Source organism: Brachyistius frenatus, unplaced genomic scaffold (genome assembly GCF_029030835.1).
Source record: "Brachyistius frenatus isolate BFR_SWC_R1_liver_20210118 unplaced genomic scaffold, ASM2903083v1 Contig_436, whole genome shotgun sequence".
Lineage (NCBI taxonomy): Eukaryota > Metazoa > Chordata > Actinopteri > Embiotocidae > Brachyistius > Brachyistius frenatus.
Genome location: NW_027211035.1, coordinates 126,781 through 151,060, shown reverse-complemented (window position 1 = coordinate 151,060; position 24,280 = coordinate 126,781). Strand labels below are relative to the sequence as shown.

Genomic DNA, 24,280 nt, shown 5'->3' with positions numbered 1-24,280 from the left:
TGTATGTGTAAATGTGTGAGTGTGTGTGAGAGTGTGTATGAGAGTGTGAGTTTGTGGATGTGTGTGTGAGTGTGAGTGTGTGTGTGAGTGTGTGTGTGAGTGTGAGTATGTGTCTTTGTGTGACTGTGAGTGTGTGTGTGTGTGTGTGTGTGTGTGTGTGTGTGTGTGTGAGTGTGAGTATGTGTCTTTGTGTGACTGTGAGTGTGTGTGTGTGTGAGTGTGTGTGACGTGGGAACAAAAACAAAATAAAAACAACCAGCAGAGTTTCACATTTATTTTTATTCTTGTTTTCAGACAGAGACTGAAGTGGGCCGAGACACACTTATCCTCCTCCGTCCTCACCGAGTTTAGGTGTGAACGTGTTGAGATTGGGAGGCGGACTGAGACGCCTCATTCTTCCATCAGTGTGAACCTCCAGTGTCCCGGGACCTTGAAGGACCGCCCCCTCAGGTGAGCAGACGTCTGTGTTCATGAGAATTAATCTGAAAGTGTATTTTGTTTAGACGTTCATGGTTCAGTTGTCAGGTGGAACTGAACCTTCAGACAGGAAGCATGATGAGTAATGTTGTTGTGGTTCTGTTGTGGTTCTGAGCCGCCTACTGAAGGTCGGATGGACTGGAACCGCTACAGATGAAGCCGCCTCAGAGTTTGTGGTGGATCAGGTCTTCACTCGGTGGATCAGGTCTTCTCTCGGTGGATCCACATGTGCTGCTTCAGGTTCCCGCTCTGAGAGTAGTTTTTCCCGCAGACGGAGCAGCTGAACGGTTTCTCTCCGGTGTGGATCCTCATGTGGACCTTCAAGTTCCCGCTCTCTATGAAACCTTTCCCGCACACCGAGCAGCCGTACGGTTTCTCCCCGGTGTGGATCCTCATGTGTTTCTGCAGCCGACCGCTCCACGAGAAGCTCTTCCTGCAGACGGAGCACCTGAACGGTTTCTCTCCGGTGTGAGACCTCATGTGGGCCCTTAGCTGACCCGGAGAACCGAACCGCTTCCCACACTCGGAGCAGGTGGTGGTCTTTAAGCAGATGTTGCAGCCCACCCGGCCTGCAGGCACTCTGCGGTGCTCAGAGCTGTCGGAGGTTCTTTCCTCTGGATGTTGGTGTAGGTGCTGACCCGGTTCTGCCTCAGAGTCCCGGTTCTCCTCCGTGTGGCAGCGATGAAGCTGAGAGGACCGACGAAGACTCTGGTGGGTGTTGAGCTGATGAAGCTCGGAGAACCTTCGGTCACAGCTGAAGGTCGTCTCCTCTCTGTGGACCAACATGTGGACCTTCAGGTTCCCGCTCTGACAGTAACTCTTCCCGCAGACTGAGCAGCTGAACGGTTTCTCTCCGGTGTGGATCCTCATGTGGACCTTCAGGTTCCCGCTTTCACTGAAACCTTTTCCGCACACCGAGCAGCCGTACGGTTTCTCCCCGGTGTGGATCCTCATGTGTTTCTGCAGCCGACCGCTCCACGAGAAGCTCTTCCTGCAGACGGAGCACCTGAACGGTTTCTCTCCGGTGTGAGACCTCATGTGGGCCCTTAGCTGACCCGGAGAACCGAACCGCTTCCCACACTCGGAGCAACTGACGGACTTCAGACAGTCCGGATCGCTGATGGGAAGTTCAAACGTCTCCTCGTCGTCGACACTGACTTCAATCTTTGGTTCAAAAAACTCTGAGGTGTTATCATCTGGACCGGGTTCTAGACCTGGACCTGGTTCTAGTCCTCTGTTCTCATCAGTCCAACTGTGATGAAGCTGTGACCACTGAGGGTTCTCCTCTTCCTCATTCTTCACCGGGACACGACTGAACGAGGAGATCTGAGCCTCCTGCTGCTCCTCTTTAATGTCCTGGTCCTCCTGGTCCTGTTCCTCCTGGTCCTGGTTCTGCTGGTTCTGGTTCAGCTGCTCCTCCTCAGGACAAACCTCCTCTTTACTCACCAGCAGCTGCTGAACATCTGCAGGAGACAGAAGCAGAATAAAAGTTCTATGTGACGATGACGACTCGTTGAACGTCTTTGGTTGCTATGAGACCGTCTCTCTAAACGCTTTAAATGTTCATTTATGTGTTCAAAGCAAAATAAAATAGGACGTTAAGAAACAGAATCTAGTTTTATAAAATGAAGATAAACACACGTGACCTCTGACCTTTATACATACTAACACACCTGTGACCTCTGAAACACACCTGTGACCTCTGAAACACACCTGTGACCTCTGAAACACACCTGTGACCTCTGAAACACACCTGTGACCTCTGAAACACACCTGTGACCTCTGAAACACACCTGTGCAGGGCTCCGTTCTGGAGCCTCGACTGTTTATATTTACTGGACTGTAAATAATGATGTCCTCACTGATTAATTATTATATATTTGTTTATTGTCAGTATTTAACGTACATTTAAGACCTTCATTCTCTCTGTTTCCGGTCGTAATATCAAAATAAATCGCACAAATTAAACGCAGCATTTCTAAACTTTAACAAAATGTAAACTGATCCATTAAAATAAATATCAGGGAATCAAACAGGAGGTTTGTGAAGACAATCAGATCTGTGACGTTAAACATCTGTTCAATAATAATAATAAACTTCTCCATTAATCGACAGCTGCGGCTAACAGGCTAACGTTAGCTTAGCAGGAAAACAAACCTTTCGCGCGCTGCTTCCGGTCTGCCGTTAAAGCCTCGCGCAGCAGGTCCCGGTGTCGGCGGTCCAGCTCCGCCTCGTAGTCCCGGATGGTTCGGTCCAGGTGTCCCAGGACGTCGTCCAGAGCCGCGGTGAGCCGCTGCCTGATGAAGCCCTGCAGACCCCGGAGTCCCGACATGTCAGCCGCAGAAGAAACCACGAACCCAGGCGAGTACTTCCGGGTCGAATTTAAAAAATAAAAAAACGTGTTGGAAAACTGCGGATTGCGAGAAGAGAGCAGAAATTTTGCGGATTAGCAACATCTGTACCGTGAATGCAGCTCTCATGGTGAGAGGATGATATGTCATGGCAGGTTTCAGAAAGAGGAACAGGAGCTCAGCGATGAGCAAAGATGAAGGCTGCTCGATGAAGTGAAGAAGGAGGTTGAACCAACGATTGGAAAGTTGTGGTTGCGTTTAAAAAGGAGAGGGCCCGTTAAAACTGTTCAAGGCAACAGAATGAAATGAGAACGATCGAGTTTGCAAAGGTTTTAAGCAACAGGCAGCTTTTGATTTTTGCTGCAGACCAAAGACAGAAGATCCTCAGAGCTGAAACTCTGAATCAGTTGTCATATTCCAGAGAGCTGAGCGGTGTTCGACAGGATGGGCCATCGTCAGCCTCCATACATGAGATCATACAGGAAGTGAACGCTTCGAGATTACAAATAAATCTAAATGAAATGAAAACGGACAGTTTATCAGTGCTGCTTGACTTTGAAAAGGTTTTGTCTCAGAAAATAAGAATAGGATGTATGAGCTATGATGTAAAAGAGTTTATTCCAGCTGCAGGACAAAGGAAGGAAGCTGAGATGTGGAGGCCAACATGAAGATGGAAGTGGAACTGTGGCGGTGAACACAACGCTGCTTTTGGAGGATTCACTTCAAATGCAAACAAGGGAAGTGCAGAAATATAAAATACTTAACCAAGTGTCTGATGCGGAAGAATCTGAGACGGACGACCTCCTGTGGATCTTCCCCCCCGATCCAGGTCAGAGTCACACAGTTAAATCCCCGTATAAAGGAGATAAATGAAGACACGCTAATTGTGTGGATCCCCAACGTGCAGCATGCATATTCACACTTGCAGTTTAAATGTTATTCTTGTTCCTTATTCTTCTTTAAAAAAAAAAATTGGCTTTTTTTTGGCGGCTTTAACATCTTCAGAAACTCAGGAAGGTTGGTGCTGACACATGTTTCATGAGGTTTGGAGCATCGTTTGACCTTAAACATCAACTTTCTGTGTCACGGACCAACATCAAACTTAGCTGCATCGCCCTGGTTACATACACTGCGCCAAAAAATAAAGGGAACACTTAAACAACATCCTAGATGTCAATGAATGAAATCTTCCAGTTCAAATCTTGATTCATTACATAGTGGAATGTGTTGAGAACAAGATAACATCAGAATGATCAATGGAAATCAGAATCATTATCCATGGAGGTCTGGATTCAGAATCATACTCCAAATAAAAGTGGAAAAATCAGATCACAGGCTGATCCAACTTCTGTGGAGATTCCTGAAGACAAGTCCAAATGAGTCTCAGTAGTGTGTGTGTCCTCCACGTGCCTGTATCACTCCCTACAACGCCTGGGCATGCTCCTGATGAGACCACGGATGTTCTCCTGAGGGATCTCCTCCCAGACCCGGATCAAAGCATCGGTCCACTCCCGGACAGTCTGCGGTGGACGTGGCGTCGGCGGACGGAATGAGACACGATGTCCCGGATGTGCCGGATTGGATTCGGGTCTGGGGGACGGGCGGGCCGGTCCGGAGCGTCGATGCCTTCATCGTGCAGGAACTGCTGACACACTCCAGCCACATGAGGCCGAGCATTGTCCTGCATCAGAAGAACCCAGGGACCCGCTGCACCAGCAGATGGTCTTCAACGGGTCTGAGGATCTCATCCCGGGACCTAATGGCAGTCAGGGTACCTCTGGCTAGCACACGGAGGGCTGCGCTGCCCTCCGAAGAAACGCCTCCCCAGACCGTCGCTGACCCGCCGCCGAACCGGTCCCGCTGGAGGATGTTGCAGGCAGCAGAACGTTCTCCACGGCGTCTCCAGACTCCGTCACGTCTGTCACATGTGCTCAGTGTGAACCTGCTCTCGTCCGTGAAGACCGCAGGGCGCCGACGGAGAAGCTGCCGATCTCGGTGTTCTCCGGTAAAGTCCGGTCTCCCCGCACGGTGTCGGGCTGTGAGCACAGACTCCACTTGTGGACGTCGGGCCCTCGTACCGTCCTCATGGAGTCTGTTTCTGACAGTTTGAGCAGAAACATGCACATTAGTGGCCTGCTGGAGGTCATTTTGTAGGGCTCTGGCAACGCTCCTCCTGCTCCTCCTTGCACAAAGGAGCAGATAGCGGTCCCGCTGCCGGGTTGTTGTCCTCCTACGGCCCCCTCCACGTCTCCTGGTGGACCGGCCCGTCTCCCGGTATGTCCTCCGTCCTCTTGACACTGTGCTGACAGACACAGCAAACCTTCTTGCCACAGCGTGCATTGATGTGCCCTCCTGGATGAGCTGCACTACCTGAACAACTTCTGTGGGTTGGAGACACCTCATGCTCCCTCTAGTGGTGAGGACACTGGCAAAATGCAAAAGGGACCAACGATCATCCAGAAAGTACGAGGACAGAGAAACGGTCTGTGGTCACCACCTGCAGAACCGTTCCTTTATAGGGTTGTCTTGATAATTGCCTCATTTCCACCTGTTTGTTCCATTTGTACAACAGCAGGTGAAACTGATCCACAATCAGTGTTGATCCAAACTGGACAGCTTGATTTCACACAAGTGGGATTGATTGGAGTTACACACTCCGGTACGGTAGGTGGCAGTACGCACCTATTCAAGTTGGTTGCGATCCGCCAATTAAATTAGAAGAAGCTACACGTTCTGAACCTCTCCGCTTTTATTGTGAAGTCCTGCAGCGGCCGGCGGCCTGTTTCCGGTTCCGGGTGCGTGTCCGCAGCTTGCTCGTGTGGATGTGGAGCTGCAGCAGGACATGAGCGGAAGTGGGACTCTCCGATCGGTGGAACATGTCCAGACTTCAGGAGCTCAAAGATTCCTTCAAACGGAGGCTCATCACGGCGGCTCGCGCGCATCTGATCGGACACGTGGAGAGATCAATATCCGGATATGAAGAGGCGATCGATCGCAGACGGAAACTCGTGGATCTGCTTTCAAACCGCGACGAGCTGCGGACAGCAGGTTGGTTTTTATTTCTGCTGTTAGCCTGTTAGCCTTGTTGTTAGCGGTTAGCCGCTAGCGGTTTTTCCTTCCTGTCGCTGATGTTGAACTGTTCGGTTCCTCTCAGAGGTTCTGAGGTTCTGTTAGAAGAACTTCAGAGTTAAAAAGTCTTGTTTTGTGTCCTCTGTTATTTTATGAATGTTAGTTAATAATATTTTAACCTTCTTAGTTTTCTAACTGTTAACTGAGAAAATACAAACTTCCTGCATAAAAAATGTCACCTGAACCAGACAGGAAGTGATGATGTCACTGTTGGTGAGCTCACAGTGACATCATCATCATCAGGTGGAAGACCTGCTGCTCCACTTCCTGTTGGTCAAGTGACACTCAATTCAATCTGAACATCTTAAATCGTGTTTTATTGATCCGGCAGCCAACAAATAAAATAACATCTTCATCATTTATGTAATTTATTCTACATCAACGTTAATATTCCCATTTAGATCAGCTGGTATATTAACACTAATGATGATGGATGATGAGGATGATGATGATGATGATGATGGATGATGAGGATGATGGATGATGATGGATGATGAGGATGATGATGATGATGATGGATGGATGATGGATGATGGATGATGATGGATGATGAGGATGATGATGGATGGATGATGATGATGATGATGATGATGATGGATGATGATGATGATGATGATGATGATGATGATGATGATGATGATGGATGATGGATGGATGATGATGATGATGATGATGGATGATGATGATGATGATGATGATGGATGATGGATGATGATGATGATGATGATGATGATGATGGATGATGAGGATGATGATGATGATGATGATGATGGATGATGGATGATGATGATGATGATGATGATGATGATGATGATGATGATGATGATGATGGATGATGATGATGATGATGGATGATGATGATGATGATGGATGATGATGATGATGGATGATGGATGATGATGATGATGATGATGATGATGATGATGGATGATGATGATGATGATGATGATGATGATGATGATGATGGATGATGATGATGATGATGATGATGATGATGGATGGATGATGATGGATGATGATGATGATGGATGATGATGATGATGATGATGATGGATGATGGATGATGATGAGATGATGATGATGATGATGATGGATGATGATGGATGATGATGATGATGGATGGATGATGGATGGATGATGATGATGATGGATGATGATGATGATGATGATGATGATGATGATGGATGATGGATGATGATGATGATGGATGATGATGATGATGATGATGATGATGATGATGGATGATGATGATGATGATGATGATGATGATGATGATGATGATGATGATGATGATGATGATGATGGATGATGATGATGGATGATGAGGATGATGATGATGATGATGGATGATGATGATGATGATGATGATGATGATGATGATGATGATGGATGATGATGATGATGGATGATGATGGATGATGATGATGATGATGATGGTGATGATGATGATGATGATGGATGATGATGATGATGGATGATGATGATGATGAGGATGATGATGATGATGATGATGGATGGATGATGATGATGGATGATGATGATGATGGATGGATGATGATGATGATGATGATGATGGATGATGATGATGATGATGATGGATGATGATGATGATGAGGATGATGGATGATGATGGATGATGATGATGATGATGATGATGGATGATGATGATGATGATGATGATGATGATGATGATGGATGATGATGATGATGATGATGATGGATGATGATGATGATGGATGATGATGATGATGGATGATGATGATGGATGATGATGATGATGATGATGATGATGATGATGGATGATGATGATGGATGATGATGATGATGATGATGATGGATGATGATGATGATGATGATGATGATGATGGATGATGATGATGATGATGATGATGATGATGATGATGGATGATGATGATGATGATGATGGATGGATGATGATGATGATGATGATGATGATGATGATGATGATGGATGATGATGGATGATGATGGATGATGATGATGATGATGATGATGATGGATGATGATGATGATGATGATGATGATGATGATGATGATGATGATGATGATGATGATGATGATGATGATGATGATGATGATGATGATGATGATGGATGATGATGATGGATGATGATGATGATGATGATGATGATGGATGATGATGATGATGATGATGATGATGGATGGATGATGATGGATGATGATGATGATGATGATGATGATGATGATGATGGATGATGGATGATGATGGATGATGGATGATGATGATGATGATGATGATGATGATGATGATGATGATGATGATGATGATGGATGGATGATGAGGATGATGATGATGATGGATGATGATGATGATGATGGATGATGATGATGATGATGATGAGGATGATGGATGATGATGATGGATGGATGGATGATGATGATGATGGATGATGATGATGATGATGATGATGGATGGATGATGATGATGATGGACGATGATGATGATGGATGGATGATGATGATGGATGGATGATGATGATGGATGGATGGATGATGATGGATGATGGATGATGATGATGGATGGATGATGATGATGGATGGTCTTCGACTGCAGGGTCTTCACCAACTTAGTCTCTAATCTCCTTGTTCCACCGTCTGTGTTTGTGTTCTTCAGTGTTTCCTGCAGACGTCCAGCTGCTGTTGGTGAGAAGACAAAAGGTTCCTACTGATCGGCAAGAGAGGAGCTGCAGTCTGGACCAGGAGAACCAGGAGGAGCCAGACGGTGATGGACGTGACTCCGGAGAGGACTCGGACCAGAACTTGGGACATTTACAATCAAACAGTGATGAGAAGGAATTGGACATTTCTGAAGCAGAGAGTGATCAGAATGAGGGAACTTCTAAAACCAAACGTTGGAGTTGCTCAGCGCGCAACAAAGCGTTCACTAAAACACGCCGGCCGCTGCGGCAGCGCCGACGTCGAGCCAAGAAGCCGCCGATCTGCTCTCTATGTGGTGAAACGTTTCCTGACAGAACTCTTCTGGTCGCCCACAGGAGAACTCACCCGGAGAACAAACGGATCAGCTGCTCGGTTTGTGGCCTGCTGTTCAGATTCAGGTCTCAGCTGAAGGGTCACATGAGAATCCATACGGGGGAGAAACCGTACAGCTGCAGCGTCTGTAAAAGGTCCTTCAGGTGGTCCCGACAGGTCACCTACCACAGGTGTGTTGGGTTGTCATGGTGGCGCTGCTCGATATGTGGAGACACGTTTCTCGACAGAGCTCTTCTGGTTGCCCACAAGGCGACTCACCCGGAAAATAGACCGTTCATCTGCTCAGTTTGTGGTCTGCAAATTAAGTTCCGGTCTCAGCTGGAGGTCCACATGAGAAGCCACACGGGGGAGAAACCGTACGACGCGTACGTCAGGAAACACATGTTCTCACGCACCCCGGTGAAACCGTTCAGCTGCAAAGTCTGTGGGAAAAGATTTTCCTGGAAGTTTCAGATCAAAGAACACAAATGTACCGGCCGACCCGCACAGCAAGACCCGACCGGGGACCGGGGTCCAGGTCGGACCGGGGACCGGGGTCCAGGTCCCGGTTTACAACGAGAAGACAATGCTGACAGTGCGTTCTGGAAGGAGACCCGGCATCACTCGTCAGGTTTCACCTACCAGAGAAACAGGAAGTCTGTCAGCGATGCAGGATGTAACTCTGGCAGGAAACCACCGAGCGGTCCTGATGACGCCACCAGAACCAAACCCAGGAATGATGGACGCGTTGGAGAAGGTTCAGTCAGCGACGCCGACCGGAAAACATTCATCATCTCTGAGAGTCTCAAACCGGCTGAAGGCAGCTCGGCTCTGCAGGAACAGACGCAGCGGAACATCGAAGACGGACCGTTGGAGTCGGCGGTCGTTCGTCGTGAGTGTGTCGGTGAGTCGTCGAGGTTTCACCAGAACCAGACTGAGGAGAAGATTGTTGTCAACAAACTTTGGCGTGAAGAAAGACCTGAAGATCTAATTCCTCACCTGAGACGGACCTCCAGAGGAAACACCTTCAGGTGTTCGGTTTGTAGCGCAGCTTTCAGCGACAGAGACTCTTTAGTCCAACACATGAGGAGCCACTCGGGACAAACGCAGTTCACCTGCTCAGTTTGTGGGCGGGGCTTCGCATGGAGACGAAACCTGATCAAACACATGGAGGTCCACAAGAACAAGAACATGTACAGGTGCAACATTTGTCCCAGAAGATTCCGCAGCCAATATAGTCTCCGTTGCCATCTACGTTTCCACCTGCCGTCACAGCTTCATCACAGCCAGACCGGACCAGAACCATCCAGGAACCCTCATCCAGACCCCGGAGACCCAGACTCTGACTCCTGTGACCCCGACACTGATGACAGCGATCTGTGGAGACAGACCAGAGAACAGGAGTCCGGTTTCACCAGCGACAAACATCAGGAAGTCTCTGAGAGCAACGCAACACTTCACAGTCACACCTCCATCCAGCAGGACCAGGACCAGCAGGACCCCCACATCAAAGAGGAGCAGGAGGAGGCTCAGATCAACTCGCTCCCATTCAGTCCTGTCACTGTGAAGACTGAAGAAGAAGAGAAACCTCAGTGGTCACAGCTTCATCACAGCCACACTGAGGAGAACACAGACTCTGTGGCAGCACCAGGACCAGGACTGAAAAGCGATGATGGTGACTTCTGGACCGAGACCAGACAACTTCGTTCAGGTTTAAACTCTGAAAGTGAGTCGGTCAGAAATCCATCCAGATGTGCTGACAACAAGGTGTCAGAGTCTCTGCAGCCGGAGAGTGACGACAGCGTTGACAGCGACTTCTGGAAGGAGACCAGGAAACCTCCGGCCGGTCTGAACTCTGTGGAAACCACCGACGCTCCGGACAGGAAGGTGGTAACGAGCAGGAAACAGGAAGTCAGATGTCCGGTGTGCGGGAAAGAAGTCCGAAACAACCACTATCTGCAGAGACATATGGAAACTCACAACAAAGAGAAACCATTCAGCTGCTCCGTCTGTGGGAAGAAGGTCAAACACATGAAAACTCTGCAGTCTCACATGTCCACTCACATGAAGGAGAAACCTCACCGCTGCAGCGTGTGCAGCCGACGCTTCGCCTGGTTCACGGAGCTGAAATACCACCAGTGTGTCGGGGAGTCGTCACGCTGAGCAGAAACCTGGTTGACACCTCACCTTCTTAAATTCATTTGATTGGATAAAGATGTGATTTTGTTTTATTACAGCCTAGAAACAGAAATTATTTTTGTAAAGTTGACGTGGATTCTTCTTTCTCGAAGGCAGATGGACTTGTTTGAGTTTCGTCTCCTTTTCTTCTGTAGCTTTTTCGGATGTTTTTTGTATCAAACCTGCTTCTAAATAAAACCATAAAACTTTCACTTGTTCAGAATATTTCTGATTATTAATATCAGATATATTATTAATCATTTGATTGTTGTTGTCCTGATAAAGAAAATAAGATGGAAGATGTTCGTCCAGAACTTTCAGCCTCGGAGGGTTTCGTCCAGAGAGGACATGTTGGTCCGGTACCTCCAGCCTGAGTTTGGCGCCCCCTGCTGCCTCCCTTCGAGCCGGTCGGTCCTCCCTGCCTTCTCTTCCTCAGACTTCTGATGATTTGCTAGAAGTAGATTTTCCTCCTCCTCCTCCTCCATCAACTACTCCCACATCCAAGTCTTAGTATCCGTGTTAGAAGGCGTTCGGAGAGCTCCGCCCTGAGGCGCTGAAGACACGCCTCCAGTCGGCGTTAGAGAGGGCGACAGTCGACGAAACAGACCAGGAGGTGCTTCTCTGGGTTTCCTTCAGGCAGCTGGGGTAAGATGTCTCGTTTCACTTCCTGTCCTGTTGTATGATTGTTGGCCCCGCCCCCTGATCAGTTCCACCTGTCCCTCATTGTCCTTCCCTCCCTGCTGTATTTTCTCTGTGTGCTCTTCTTCCCTGCTTGTCACTTTGTTTAAGTTTCGTGTCTGTTGCTGCATCTTTTGAAATCCAGAGAACACAAACCACCTCTGAACTGTGGCACCATGGCAACAGGCTTCTCCAACAGGACGACAGCATGTTGAAAAAACAACAACCCAATCGTAGCTCCACCCCCCTCATACTCAGTGGATTTGTGTCCCTGCTGCTTCTTTCTTTTCCCCAAAAATCTGAAATAAAGTGAGAAAGAGAGAAGAAGAGCTCACAGACTAAATACAGCAGGGAATACGAGGGACAGATGGAAATAATCAGGGGGCGGGGCCAACAGTCATACAAAGGACAGGAAGTGAAACAAGACAGACAAGAGGTGAGTCATTTAATTTATAATTGATTTTCTTTCATGTTCGTTACAGATTGAACACGTTCAGACAAACCAGGAACATAAACAGAAACATCATCACGCCACAAAATATTCACCAAACCAAGGTCCTGAAAATTGGATGTACGATGATGTCACTGGGAACATCAGAGTCATGTCAAATGCTTACTGTTCGCTCGTTAAATTAACTCGTTCTTCTGTTTTTAAATTCAGTTTGAAGTTGTTGTTTTTTTATCTGGAGGTTTGTAGGTTCAGTTGAATCCAGAGTTCATAGAACAGCGAGATGTGAAACCTGTACAGGTGAGAAAACACACTTCTAATACCAGTCGGCCTCCAGGTGGAAACAAACTTCACTCAGCAGAACCAGCCGGTTGATGAGTCACAGAAGGAATCTGAGACTGTTTTTTATAACATATTTATAAAACATCAGAGTAGGCGGAGCCACCGGTCGGCGTCTCTTCACCTTCATCCGCTGCAAGCTGCTCTGAAGAAACTGGCTTTTTCCTGCTATAACAACAAGGAGCAGAACATGAACACGAGGAGTCCGATCACAGCGGGAGTTTGTTTCCTCCAGTTCACCTCCTCTCTGTCTCTGAGTGACACCTCATCATTGGTGAAGCTCCGCCTCCAGGTGAAACAATCCCGCATGCCGAGCATCCGGAGGGTTTCTCCCCCATACGAGTCCTCGTGTTCCTGCAGGTTCTTCTTGCGACGGAAAGTTTTCCCGCACCGAGAGCATCCGAACGGTCTCTCTGTCGTCTCCTCACCTGTATTGATCATAGCTGATGGACGCCCCCTGCTGGAGGAGCTGCTGCCTGACAGCTTCGCCTCGGTCCGCCCATGTCGGAGCTCCAAGGACTCGCCGACACACTCGTCTCTGAGTTTGAACCGCCATGTGAACCGTTTGCCACAGACGCAGTAGAGGAAGCGTTTCTGGTCCGTGTGGTTCGTCAGCTGTTCCGTCTGCATGAATCTTTTATCACCAAAGCAAGCAGCCGGACGGTTTCTCCCGTGTGAGTCTTCATGTTGTCATGTTGACAAACAACACAGCCAGAACTCAAACACAACCACTCCTCACTTTTCTGCTTTTGTTTTGAAGTTTTGTTTCTAAAGTATATTTAACTTCCTTCGTCAAAGCGTCTTCACCACATGTTTCCGTCTTTAACTCTGAGTAATTTTTTTTTACTGTTTTGGGTCATTAGATGTTTCTGGTGTTGTTCTCCCTCCCGCCTGAAGGTGGTACTGTCTCACTTCATCCATGTCTTTCCAGGGCCTCAGTTCATGTACCTGCCTTACATGTTAGCAAAGAACCCTCGTATGTTAGCCCTTTTAGATGTTAGTGCGCTAACATGTTAGCGTAGTGTTCTCACACGTTGACCTCTGTTGGACTCCTGAATGTCAGAGACCCTAAATAAATAAAGCGGAATGAGCCTTTAAAGGTCAGTTAACTCCTAAAATAATGTTTTTACACGAGAATCTTGAAAGAGGATTTTTATTTCTCTGTAGAATCACATGATTTTTGGACGGCAGGTCCGACTCGACCAATCAGACGACAGGTCAGCATCACAGCTCCGATTATTAATCCGCCCGACACCATAGAGCAGCAGAGTAGACGACCCTTCAAAATAAAAGCACGACATGCAACAAAGCTTCATTGTCTGTGTTTCTGTATTTCTGCTTCAAAACGACCAAAAACGTCATCGGACCTTCACACGAGTTCTGAACGGAAGGTTCTGTGTGTCTCTGAGGCTCCTGGACCTCAACCAGTCCTGCTGGACTCTGGACCTGCAGAACCAGAACCACATCAGCCAGTCTGAAGCTTCTCCATCACGGACCGGCTGACGATGGTCTGCAGCTCTGGTCCAGATGAAGTTCTGGTCTGGTCCAGATGATGCATAAAGCTTGAGAACATTTGTTCCAACAGGTGATCGGTCCGAGGAACAGGCCTGCTTCATGTGTCCTGTCGGTCCGTGGGGACCTCTGTTTGGACTCTGGCGGACCGGGTCTGGGCCGACTCGCCCGGCTGACCGCTGGCTGCCACGTGCAGCTTCATGTGTCTCTTTAAGTGTCCCGTGACGGTGAAACTTTTCCCGCAGACGTTGCAGCTGAAGGGTTTCTCCCCCGTGTGGACCCTCATGTGGATCTTCAGGCTCCCCTTCTGGGCGCAGCTTTTCCCGCAGACGTTGCAGCTGAAGGGTTTCTCCCCCGTGTGGACGCGCATGTGTTTGGTCAGGTCTCCCTTCTCGGCGCAGCACTTCCCACAGAAGGGGCAGCTGAAGGGTTTCTCCCCCGTGTGGACCCTCATGTGCTTCTTCAGGTCGGTCTTCTGAGCGCATCCTTTCCCGCACACGGAGCAGCTGAAGGGTTTCTCCCCCGTGTGGTACTTCATGTGCCGGTTCAGGTGCTCCTTCACGTGGAAGCTCTTGCTGCACACGGAGCAGCTGAAGGGTTTCTCCCCGGTGTGGATCCTCATGTGCCGGGTCATGTTGCCGCGCCCGCTGAAGTTCTTCCCACAGAACAAGCAGCTGTATGGCTGCTCTCCGGTGTGACACCTCATGTGAGCCGTCAGCGAGCCGCTGTCTTTGAAGGACTTGTCGCAGTCGGAGCAGGGGAACGGCCGCTCGCCCGTGTGGTCCCGGATGTGTCGGTTCAGGTTCCCCTTCAGGCTGAACCGCTTCCCGCAGTACGAGCAGGGAAACGGTCTTTCCTTCGCCGAGGGTCCGCCGTCGCTGGTTCTAACGTCCTCGACGCCCGACGGAGCCTCGTTCGTTTGAGTCCAGTCACAGTCGCTGTCGTCGGTTTCAGTCGAGTCCACCGAGTTGTCCTCACTGACCGGCTGCAAGTGTGGTTCTGGTCCGGGTCCTTGTCCTTGTCCTGCCTCAGAGTCTCTGTCCTCCTCAGTCCGGCTGTGATGAGGATTCTCCTCGTCTTCCTCACTCTTCACCGGGACAGGATTGAACCTCTGCTCCTCCGGACTGGTCCAGACCTCCTCCTGCTCCTCTTTGATGTGGGGCAGCTCCCGGTGCTGATCCGGGTCCTGATCCTGATCCCGGTCCTGGTCCTGGTCCCGGTCCTGATCCCGGTCGTCTGACGGACACTCTGAAACACACGTGATGCAAACTGCTGTAATTTAAAGTTTCATCATATAAATATTCTGCAGGATCAATAATTCACCAACAGAACCGGTTCCTGATGACAGAACCTTCAACCTTCTGCCCCGCCAAAATAAAACCGAATCTGTTGTAGATCAATAAGTGTAACAAACGTTTCCTGAAGAAAAATATCCAGTTTAAAGTCGACATGGATCAGAACACGGAGTCGTTCACGATAAAATTATTCTTCAGATGATTTAAAAAGTTATTTCGTGACAACGGATTTTTTTCCGACTTGTTGCCGTAATGACACCAAACAGTTCAGTTTATACTGACACACAAATCTAAAACACTATTTATTAAAACTAATAATCAATTATTATCCAGAATGTTGCAAAAATACGCAGAAATATTGTGATATTATTTTAGGGCCATTTCGCCCACCGGAACCACCAAGAACTTTCTGCACTGAGTCACGGCAAGGTCACTCTTGATGGAGGACCACTGTGGTGGGGGACGGAGGGGACGGAGGGACAGAGGGGAGGACGGGGGCCTCCCTGAGCGACAGAGCAGGTCTTAAAGTGACCGGGTTCCTTCAGACCCACAGAACCGGATTCATCAGAACAAACTGATGGAGGGATGTGAGGAAGACTCCGCAGGTCTCCATGGTGACGGATCAATAATGGACTCGGCCTGGAGGAACTCCAGGTCCCAGCAGGCTTTGCGGCGCTACGTTAATAAATGAGAGTTGCGGTTCCGGTCGCTGACAGACTGACAGCTGATTTCAGATTCATGTCTTTTTATTTTCTTTATTTCACACTGAAACTTGTGGGACTCTGTTTCCGGTTGGTAAACAGCGGGTGTGCGGGCCGCCGGGTGAGCAACCTGCGGCGGGACTGACCTGCTCTGTGCAGCCGGACTTGGGGCTTCAGCAGCGCATCGAGCAGCCTCCTCTGGCGGCAGATCTCCCGCTCGGACCGCTCCACTCGCTCTTCGTACTCCGCCACGGTTTCCTCCAGCAGACCGACGATCTCCTCCGCAGCCGCCGTCAGCCGCTCGGTGAGCAGCGCTCTCAGCGCCGGCAGCTCCGCCGCTTCTTCTCCTTTTTCCAGCTGCAGCAGGAAGTCTTCCGCGGCGGCGCTGATCCGCTCGTGGACCGACACCCGCAGCAGCTGCACGGCGCACATCCTGCGGCTTTGGCGCACTTTGAGCTGCGGAACAAAGAGGGCCAGCGGGGACGTAAACACGCTGCGAGTTCCGCGTCGACGACGCTTCGCTGAGAGGAAAGCGAAGCGGAGAGAGCGAACAGCGCCGCCTGCAGGCTGGAGGAAGTACGTTGGTTCAAAGGGCCTGTTGCTAGGATACCGTGGCGTTCACAGCGTTGCTAGGATACAGAAACACAGCGCCGCCATTTATGATCAGAGCTCCGTTACAAAAAGTTTCTGTCTGGCGGTTTAATTCGGTTTAATTCGGTTTAATTCGGTTTAATTCGGTTTAATTCGGTTTAATTCGGTTTAATTCGGTCGGTCTCCGGTGGTTGTTGGTCCGTTAACGTCAGTCTCGGTGGTTGTTGGTCCGTTAACGTCAGTCTCGGTGGTTGTTGGTCCGTTAACGTCAGTCTCGGTGGTTGTTGGTCCGTTAACGTCAGTCTCGGGTGTCCGGTGGTCCCCCGGTGTCCGGATGGAGATCGTCCACGTCTACACGAAGCTCCGCAGTGAGTTCGGCCGCCAGTGTCGCTTCTCGGACCGGCCCGCCGAGCTGCTGCTGGACGTCCCTCCGGACCCGAATCTGGCCCTGCAGTTCATCCAGAGGACCCACCGGGACCAGGCTGTGCAGGCCTGCCGGGACATGTCCGAGCACCAGGTGAGCTCCACCTCCAGCTACGTCACCTGTAATGTCATACCTGATCAGTTCTTTTATTTATTGATTATTATCTGGAATAAAAACAGCAGCTAATCATTGATTCATCATTTATTTATTATTGATTCATCATTGATTTATTATTGATTATCATTGATTCACCATTGATTTATTATTGATTCATCATTGATTTATTATTGATTTATTATTGATTCATCATTGATTTATTATTGATTTATTATTGATTATCATTGATTCACCATTGATTTATTATTGATTATCATTGATTCACCATTGATTTATTATTGATTCATCATTGATTTATTATTGATTATCATTGATTCACCATTGATTTATTATTGATTCATCATTGATTCACCATTGATTTATTATTGATTCATCATTGATTTATTATTGATTTATTATTGATTATCATTGATTCACCATTGATTTATTATTGATTCATCATTGATTTATTATTGATTTATTATTGATTATCATTGATTCACCATTGATTTATTATTGATTCACCATTGATTTATTATTGATTCACCATTGATTTATTATTGATTCATCATTGATTTATTATTGATTTATTATTGATTCATCATTGATTTATTATTGATTTATTATTGATTATCATTGATTCACCATTGATTTATTATTGATTCACCATTGATTTATTATTGATTCACCATTGATTTATTATTGATTCATCATTGATTTATTATTGATTTATTATTGATTATCATTGATTCACCATTGATTTATTATTGATTCACCATTGATTTATTATTGATTCATCATTGATTTATTATTGATTTATTATTGATTATCATTGATTCATCATTGATTTATTATTGATTCACCATTGATTTATTATTGATTCATCATTGATTTATTATTGATTTATTATTGATTCATCATTGATTTATTATTGATTTATTATTGATTATCATTGATTCACCATTGATTTATTATTGATTCACCATTGATTTATTATTGATTCATCATTGATTTATTGCTGATTTGTTGTTGATTTATGAACCGGACCATGTTTACAGTCAGTTTCAGTTTCTGAATGTTTCAGTCTGGAGGTTCAGCGCCCTCTACTAGTCAGGTTTCAGATTACAGCCCTCTGAACCCTCCTGAGTCCCACCCACTGCCCTTTAGAACCTGTCCGACCCGGTCAGGTGGAGCTCAGGTGCGTCTGGTTGTTTCAGGTGAACACGGAGCGCTTCGAGTCCGAGAGCTGCGGGATAAACCACGTGGAGGGGGGATGGCCCAAAGACATCAACCCCGACGAGATGGAACAAACCATCCGCTTCAGGAAGAAGGTGGAGAAGGACGAGAGCTACGGAAACAGCCTGCTACAGCTGGGTGGGGTAAGATCCATATCAGACCACATGGGTCCACATTCCCAGAATGCTCTCTTATTGTTGTGGTATGTTCATATTCATTAAAGATAATAAACCAGTAAGCTGCTCAGCCGTGTGATGTCACCGTGTGATGTCACCGTGTGATCAGGTCATGGATTACTGCATCAGACAGAACAACTCCTTGGACATCTACGAGGACGGCTTTGAGGACGAAGACGAGGTGGACGAGAGTCCGGAGCCGCCGTCCGCCAAGACCATCAACGTGTTCAGGTACGGCGGGCGCTCAGCCGACCGAGCGAGCGAGTGATCGATCGCTGTGATTGGTCCGTTTGTCTCCCTGTGTGCAGAGATCCTAACGAGGGGAGGCGGACCGTCACCGGTCTGTCGTGGCATCCCGACGGAGGCAGGAAGCTGGCAGCCGCCTACTCCTGCCTGGAGTTCCAGAGGAGCTGCGGGGACGTGAGCCTGGACTCCTACATCTGGGATGTCGGTGGGTCAGGCAGGCGGTTGGTTCTGGTTCTGGTGGAACCTCCTTCCTTCTCTGACAGGTGTTTGATGTTTCAGAGAACCCCAACAGACCAGAGGCCACCCTGAAGCCGGCGTCTCCGCTCGTCTGTCTGGACTACAACCCCAAAGACTCCCACACTCTGGTGGGAGGCAGCTACAGCGGGCAGATCGGTAGGTTCAGAACCAGAACCTGGCCGGCCGACACTCAGGGGTTCTGTCTCCGACCCGCGATGTTTACTGTGGGTGTGTTTGTTTTAGCGTACTGGGACACCCGCAGAGGCAGCCAGCCGGTGGAGGTCTCCTCCGTGGAGCAGAGTCACCGAGACCCCGTCTACAAGATCATCTGGCTGCAGTCCAAGACCGGAACCGACGCCTTCTCCGCCTCCACTGACGGACAGGTAGAGTGATGACGGACAGGTAGACAGGTAGAGTCATGACGGACAGGGAGACCAATGACGAACAGGTAGACTGATGACGGACAGGTAGAGTGATGACGGACAGGTACGCAGGTAGAGTGATGACGGACAGGGAGACCGATGACGGACAGGTACACAGGTAGAGTGATGACGGACAGGTAGACCGATGACGGACAGGTACACAGGTAGAGTGATGACGGACAGGGAGACTGATGACGGACAGGTACGCAGGTAGAGTGATGACGGACAGGTAGATCTTGACTCCCTTCAGGTGAAGGACCTTTCAGGTGACCCGTACCGTGTCATGGTCAGGTTCTTTGGTGGGACGTCCGGAAGCTGAGCGAGCCCACTGAGCGCCTGGTTCTGGACCCGGGTCGGGAGGGCAACCTGGACCGAGCTTTAGGAGCCATCTCTCTGGAGTTCGAAGCCACCATGGTGAGGTTGTCTTTACAGGGACTCTGCAGTATCTGGTTCGTCCTGGACTGGACTATGTTCTTCACTTTGTTCTTCACTTTATTCTTCACTATGTTCTTCACTTTATTCTTCACTTTGTTCTTCACTTTATTCTTCACTATGTTCTTCACTTTGTTCTTCACTATGTTCTTCACTTTGTTCTTCACTATGTTCTTCACTTTGCTCTTCACTATGTTCTTCACTTTGTTCTTCACTATGTTCTTCACTTTGCTCTTCACTATGTTCTTCACTATGTTCTTCACTTTGCTCTTCACTATGTTCTTCACTATGTTCTTCACTTTGTTCTGGACTGAATGTAGGAGTCAGATGTTCTTGGTGATGTAATAAAGGTCCAACAGTGGATCTGAAGGTTCCTGAACCTCCAGAGACTGAGTTTGGACTCTGGAGCTCAGTTCTGGTTCCTCAGGTGGAAACACAGGTACCAGAAGTGAGTTCCTGAACCAGTTCTTGTCTTGGGTCCAGTATCTGTGGTGGAACTGTGTAAAAAGTGGGCAGCGCCCCGTCGCTGTTGTTTTGTCCCCCAGCCTGAGCGCGTGTCTGTCCTCGCTGTGTCTTCAGCCCACTAAGTTCCTGGTGGGGACGGAGACGGGCCTGGTACTGTCCTGCAACAGGAAGGCCAAGACGCCGGCCGAGAAGGTGGTCTGTACGTACGACGGCCACCTCGGACCCGTCTACGCCCTGCAGAGGAACCCCTTCTTCCCCAAGAACTTCCTCACCGTGGGTGACTGGACCGCCCGCATCTGGTCCGAGGACATCAAGGAGTCCTCCATCATGTGGACCAGGTGACACTGTTTGTCCCACCTCCTCTGGGCTCCTCCCCCCTGCTCAGGTGACCTCAGGTGAGATCCGTCTGTCCTCCTGTGTTGTAGGTACCAGATGTCCTACCTGACGGACGCCTGTTGGAGTCCAGTCCGACCGTCCGTCTTCTTCACGGTGAAGATGGACGGCGTGTTGGACGTCTGGGACGTCCTGTTCAAGCAGAGTGACGCCACGCTGAGTCTCAAGGTGCTCCGAGTCCGCCCATGACCTCTCTGTCCGGCTGTTGTTGTTGTTGTGTTGTTGTTGACGTTGCAGTGCTCTGTGGTTCTCAGGTGTGCGACGCGGCTCTCTACAGCCTCCGTATCCAGGACAACGGGCGCCTGGTGGCGTGTGGCTCTCAGCAGGGCGACGCCACGCTGCTGGAGATCTGCGGCGGACTGTCGACGCTGCAGAAGAACGAGAAGAGTCTGATGGCTGCGGTGAGGATGGTTCTCAACTCCTACAGTTGTCACATAAAGGGGGCGGGGCTTGAATTATCCAAACAGATTTCCTCTCTGCCAGCGTGACGTCACCGGACCGACAGCTGGGTCTTTATGTTAATGAGCAGCGTGGTGGACGTCCACTAGCAGGGGGCGCGTTGGACTGACCGTCTCTGAACGTCTGCAGATGTTTGAGCGGGAGACGAAGCGGGAGAAGATCCTGGAGGCCCGGCAGAGGGAGATCCGGCTAAAGGAGAGGAGCCGGTCGGAGCAGAGCCGCGAGGAGGAGGCGGGGCGGGAGGAGGGGGAGGACGACCCCCAACAGCTGATCGCCAGCGCCGAGAGCGACTTCCACAGCCTGGTGGAGGCGGAGCTAAAGAAGAGGGTGAGTTGCGGGGGAACGAGGGGGGGTTCGGATCAATAAGTTCTGAGGTCACACGTTAACGTGACCGCTGGTACGTGAACATTAGTGACGTCATCACATACCTGAAACACGCGGAGAAACACGCTGTGGTGAAATGCATGTCGTCATGTTGGAGAAGCCTGTTGCCATGGCAACACAGTTCAGGTGGTTTAGAATGGGTTTGAAAAGACTAAATACAGCAGGAAGGGAAGGACAACGAGGGACAGATGAAACTAATCAGGGGGCGGGGCCAACAATCATACAACAAGACAGGAAGTGAAACAAGACAGAACAGAACCTCAGAAGGTCCAGTAGAACTCGGTGTTGACGGTCGGACCGATTGACGGGTGTTCTCTTACTGGCGGTCGCGTAATGTGCTGATCGATAACGGTGAATACTTCCTGGTGAAGGAGCGTTACCGCGTTGCTTTTAGGAACCCTCTGAACTTTTTGTTTTCCAGGAGAAAGACGTCTGTGAAGAAAAAGACGCAGCAGAATCGTCGCCGTGACGACGATGAATGTTTTTACTTTGTAAACTTGGTCCTGCTTTAATCAATAAAGTTTCATCCAATTGGTTCGTTGTTGTTGTTGGTCTGAGAGGATCTGACCACTTTATTAGGAACACCTGGGTCTTCATGGGTTAATGAATGTGGGCGTGGCTTATTACAGAAGCTCTCCATGTAAACTTTGAAGTCTCAGATTTTCAGTGGTTCAACAGTTGGTCACTGTTTATAAAACAATATCAAACCATTTAACCTCTCCACCAGACTTCATTCAAATATTACTGAATTTAACATCCTCTGGAGATAAGAGTCTGGTGTTCTCAGCATGTTGGTTTTATATTTCAGACAGTCAGTCTGGAGGGTAGCAGAGCAGTGGAGCCCCCTGGTGGCCAGATCACCGTCACACCTCACATGCTGCTCATCAACAAAAACAATCAAAAATCTAGATGCTCCTGTTGTGTTTCCGTTTACTGTCACACTCTCCAGTCCAGCAGGTGGCGCTGACGCTGCTACAGCGGGACGACAACCGCCAACAAACACACAAAGAAGAAGAAGAACAAGCACAAGAACAAGAAGGCAGCAGCAGAGCAGTGTCAGCAGGAGTTCGTTTAGCCTCAGTTTTACCCCGGTTCTGTCCCGGTTCTGTCCCGGTTCCAGGTGTGTCCATGGCCCGGGTCCAGAAGGTGCGGATCTTCGTCCACCAGCAGCTGCGGCGTTCAAGGAGATTGTTTGTGTTTTTGAGAGTCATCTCCCGCAGCACGCGCTGCTCTGACCGCTGATGGAGCGGATGGAGCTGATGGTGATGATTGAGCTGATGGAGCGGATGGTGCTGATGGAGCGGATGGTGATGATTGAGCTGATGGAGCGGATGGTGATGATTGAGCTGATGGTGCTGATGGTGCTGCTGTCCGCAGGTGAGCTGCACGTGACTGTCGGTATGAGCTTCTTCTTTTGTCAATCTGTTAATTAAATGGCCCGTCTGGAGCTTTGATCACATCTCTTGGTCTTCATCAGGTCCAGATCCAGAGTGAAGGTGTTTCACTCCCTCTGGTTCTGGATCTGGATCTGGATCTGGGTCCTGGTCCGGGTCCCAAGGTTAATCCTGAAGTTTGTGTCCCTGCAGACGTCTTCACGCAGTAGCTGCTGGCGAGTAAGGAGGTGGTTCCCCCGGACCAGAACCAGAACCAGGACCCAGAGCTGTCACGCGTCAAAGAGGAGAAGGTGGGCGAGCAGATCCAGGACCTGGACGAGGTCGAGATCATCGAGTTCACCAACAATTCCAGGTGTCCAGTGAGGCCAGCGAGGTCTGGTGCTGTCGGCAGAACCAGGACCGGCGGATCCAGATCAGAAGGTCCAGCTGGTCTCATCTGCGACCGAAGACAGCGATGACTACGGCACCGACCCCAGACCCGCTTCAGACGACCGGCAGACACCTCGAAGACCAGGAGAGGGGATCAGCTGCCGGGTCCGCTAACTAGCTTCATACTAGCTACGTTCCCCACAGACGGGGGCGCTTGGTGTAGAGGGCGGGGCTTCCTCAGTCTCCGCCCCCCAGTCACTGCTGGACACTCTGATGTCACCAGAACAAGATGGCCACCACATTTCTGACATCTTGTTTATTCAGTCTGAAGGTTTATCTGTGAAGTTGTTTATTGTTTATGTCTGAGGGTGTTTATTGTTTACACTGTGTCTGTGATCAGCTGTTCGATCCAACTGAAAACTGTTTTTACTTTGATTCCACATTTTTACTGAAACATCAGACTGGAACCAGACTGGGAGAACTGGAACCAGACTGGGAGAACTGGAACCAGACTGGGAGAACTAGAACCAGACTCTTCTGTTCAGGATTCATTAGAAGAGAAACTTTGTTGTTAAACTTTAAAACTGAAGCAGAAAGTCGTTCTTTTAGTTCCAGAACTTTCGGTCACATCACATGATCTTCATCAGCCAACGGTAAAACTTTTATTCCAACTAACAGAAACAAACCAAATCAGTTAAAAAAAAAGAAGCTTATTTCACTTCAAGTTTTAAACTCATCAAACAGACACGGAGGCGCTGGATGCAGTCTGCTGTTTCCATGGCAACAACGAATTATGAATGAAAAAAGACGTCCTGAAAACAACGTTCAGCCGGAAAA

General features: G+C 48.8%; 3 protein-coding genes across 3 annotated transcripts; 2 read left to right on the top strand and 1 right to left on the bottom strand.

Annotated features, from left to right (window-relative positions):
- Positions 1-265: 265 nt before the first annotated feature.
- On the bottom strand, positions 266-16,830 carry LOC138637153 (zinc finger protein 721-like). Its single transcript, XM_069725640.1, has 12 exons — positions 16,266-16,830; positions 14,227-15,371; positions 13,979-14,057; positions 12,781-13,291; positions 10,438-10,538; positions 10,261-10,345; positions 9,968-10,123; positions 9,746-9,902; positions 9,334-9,411; positions 9,002-9,061; positions 2,635-2,887; positions 266-1,940 (listed from the first exon to the last, which is right to left on the bottom strand). The coding sequence occupies exons 1-12, from the start codon at positions 16,549-16,551 to the stop codon at positions 679-681; spliced, it is 4,173 nt and encodes a 1,390-aa protein (XP_069581741.1). The 5' UTR covers positions 16,552-16,830; the 3' UTR covers positions 266-678.
- LOC138637158 (zinc finger protein 665-like) lies at positions 5,615-11,358 on the top strand. The gene is made up of 2 exons (XM_069725664.1): positions 5,615-5,876; positions 8,613-11,358. The coding sequence occupies exons 1-2, from the start codon at positions 5,705-5,707 to the stop codon at positions 11,129-11,131; spliced, it is 2,691 nt and encodes an 896-aa protein (XP_069581765.1). The 5' UTR covers positions 5,615-5,704; the 3' UTR covers positions 11,132-11,358.
- A 211-nt stretch (positions 16,831-17,041) lies between the features above and the next one.
- On the top strand, positions 17,042-22,214 carry dnai2b (dynein, axonemal, intermediate chain 2b). The gene is made up of 12 exons (XM_069725666.1): positions 17,042-17,227; positions 18,448-18,609; positions 18,752-18,873; positions 18,951-19,093; positions 19,168-19,281; positions 19,369-19,508; positions 19,839-19,961; positions 20,559-20,782; positions 20,870-21,005; positions 21,092-21,238; positions 21,426-21,623; positions 22,102-22,214. Exons 1-12 carry the CDS (start codon positions 17,045-17,047, stop codon positions 22,147-22,149), a joined length of 1,740 nt encoding a protein of 579 aa, XP_069581767.1. The 5' UTR covers positions 17,042-17,044; the 3' UTR covers positions 22,150-22,214.
- Positions 22,215-24,280: the final 2,066 nt, after the last annotated feature.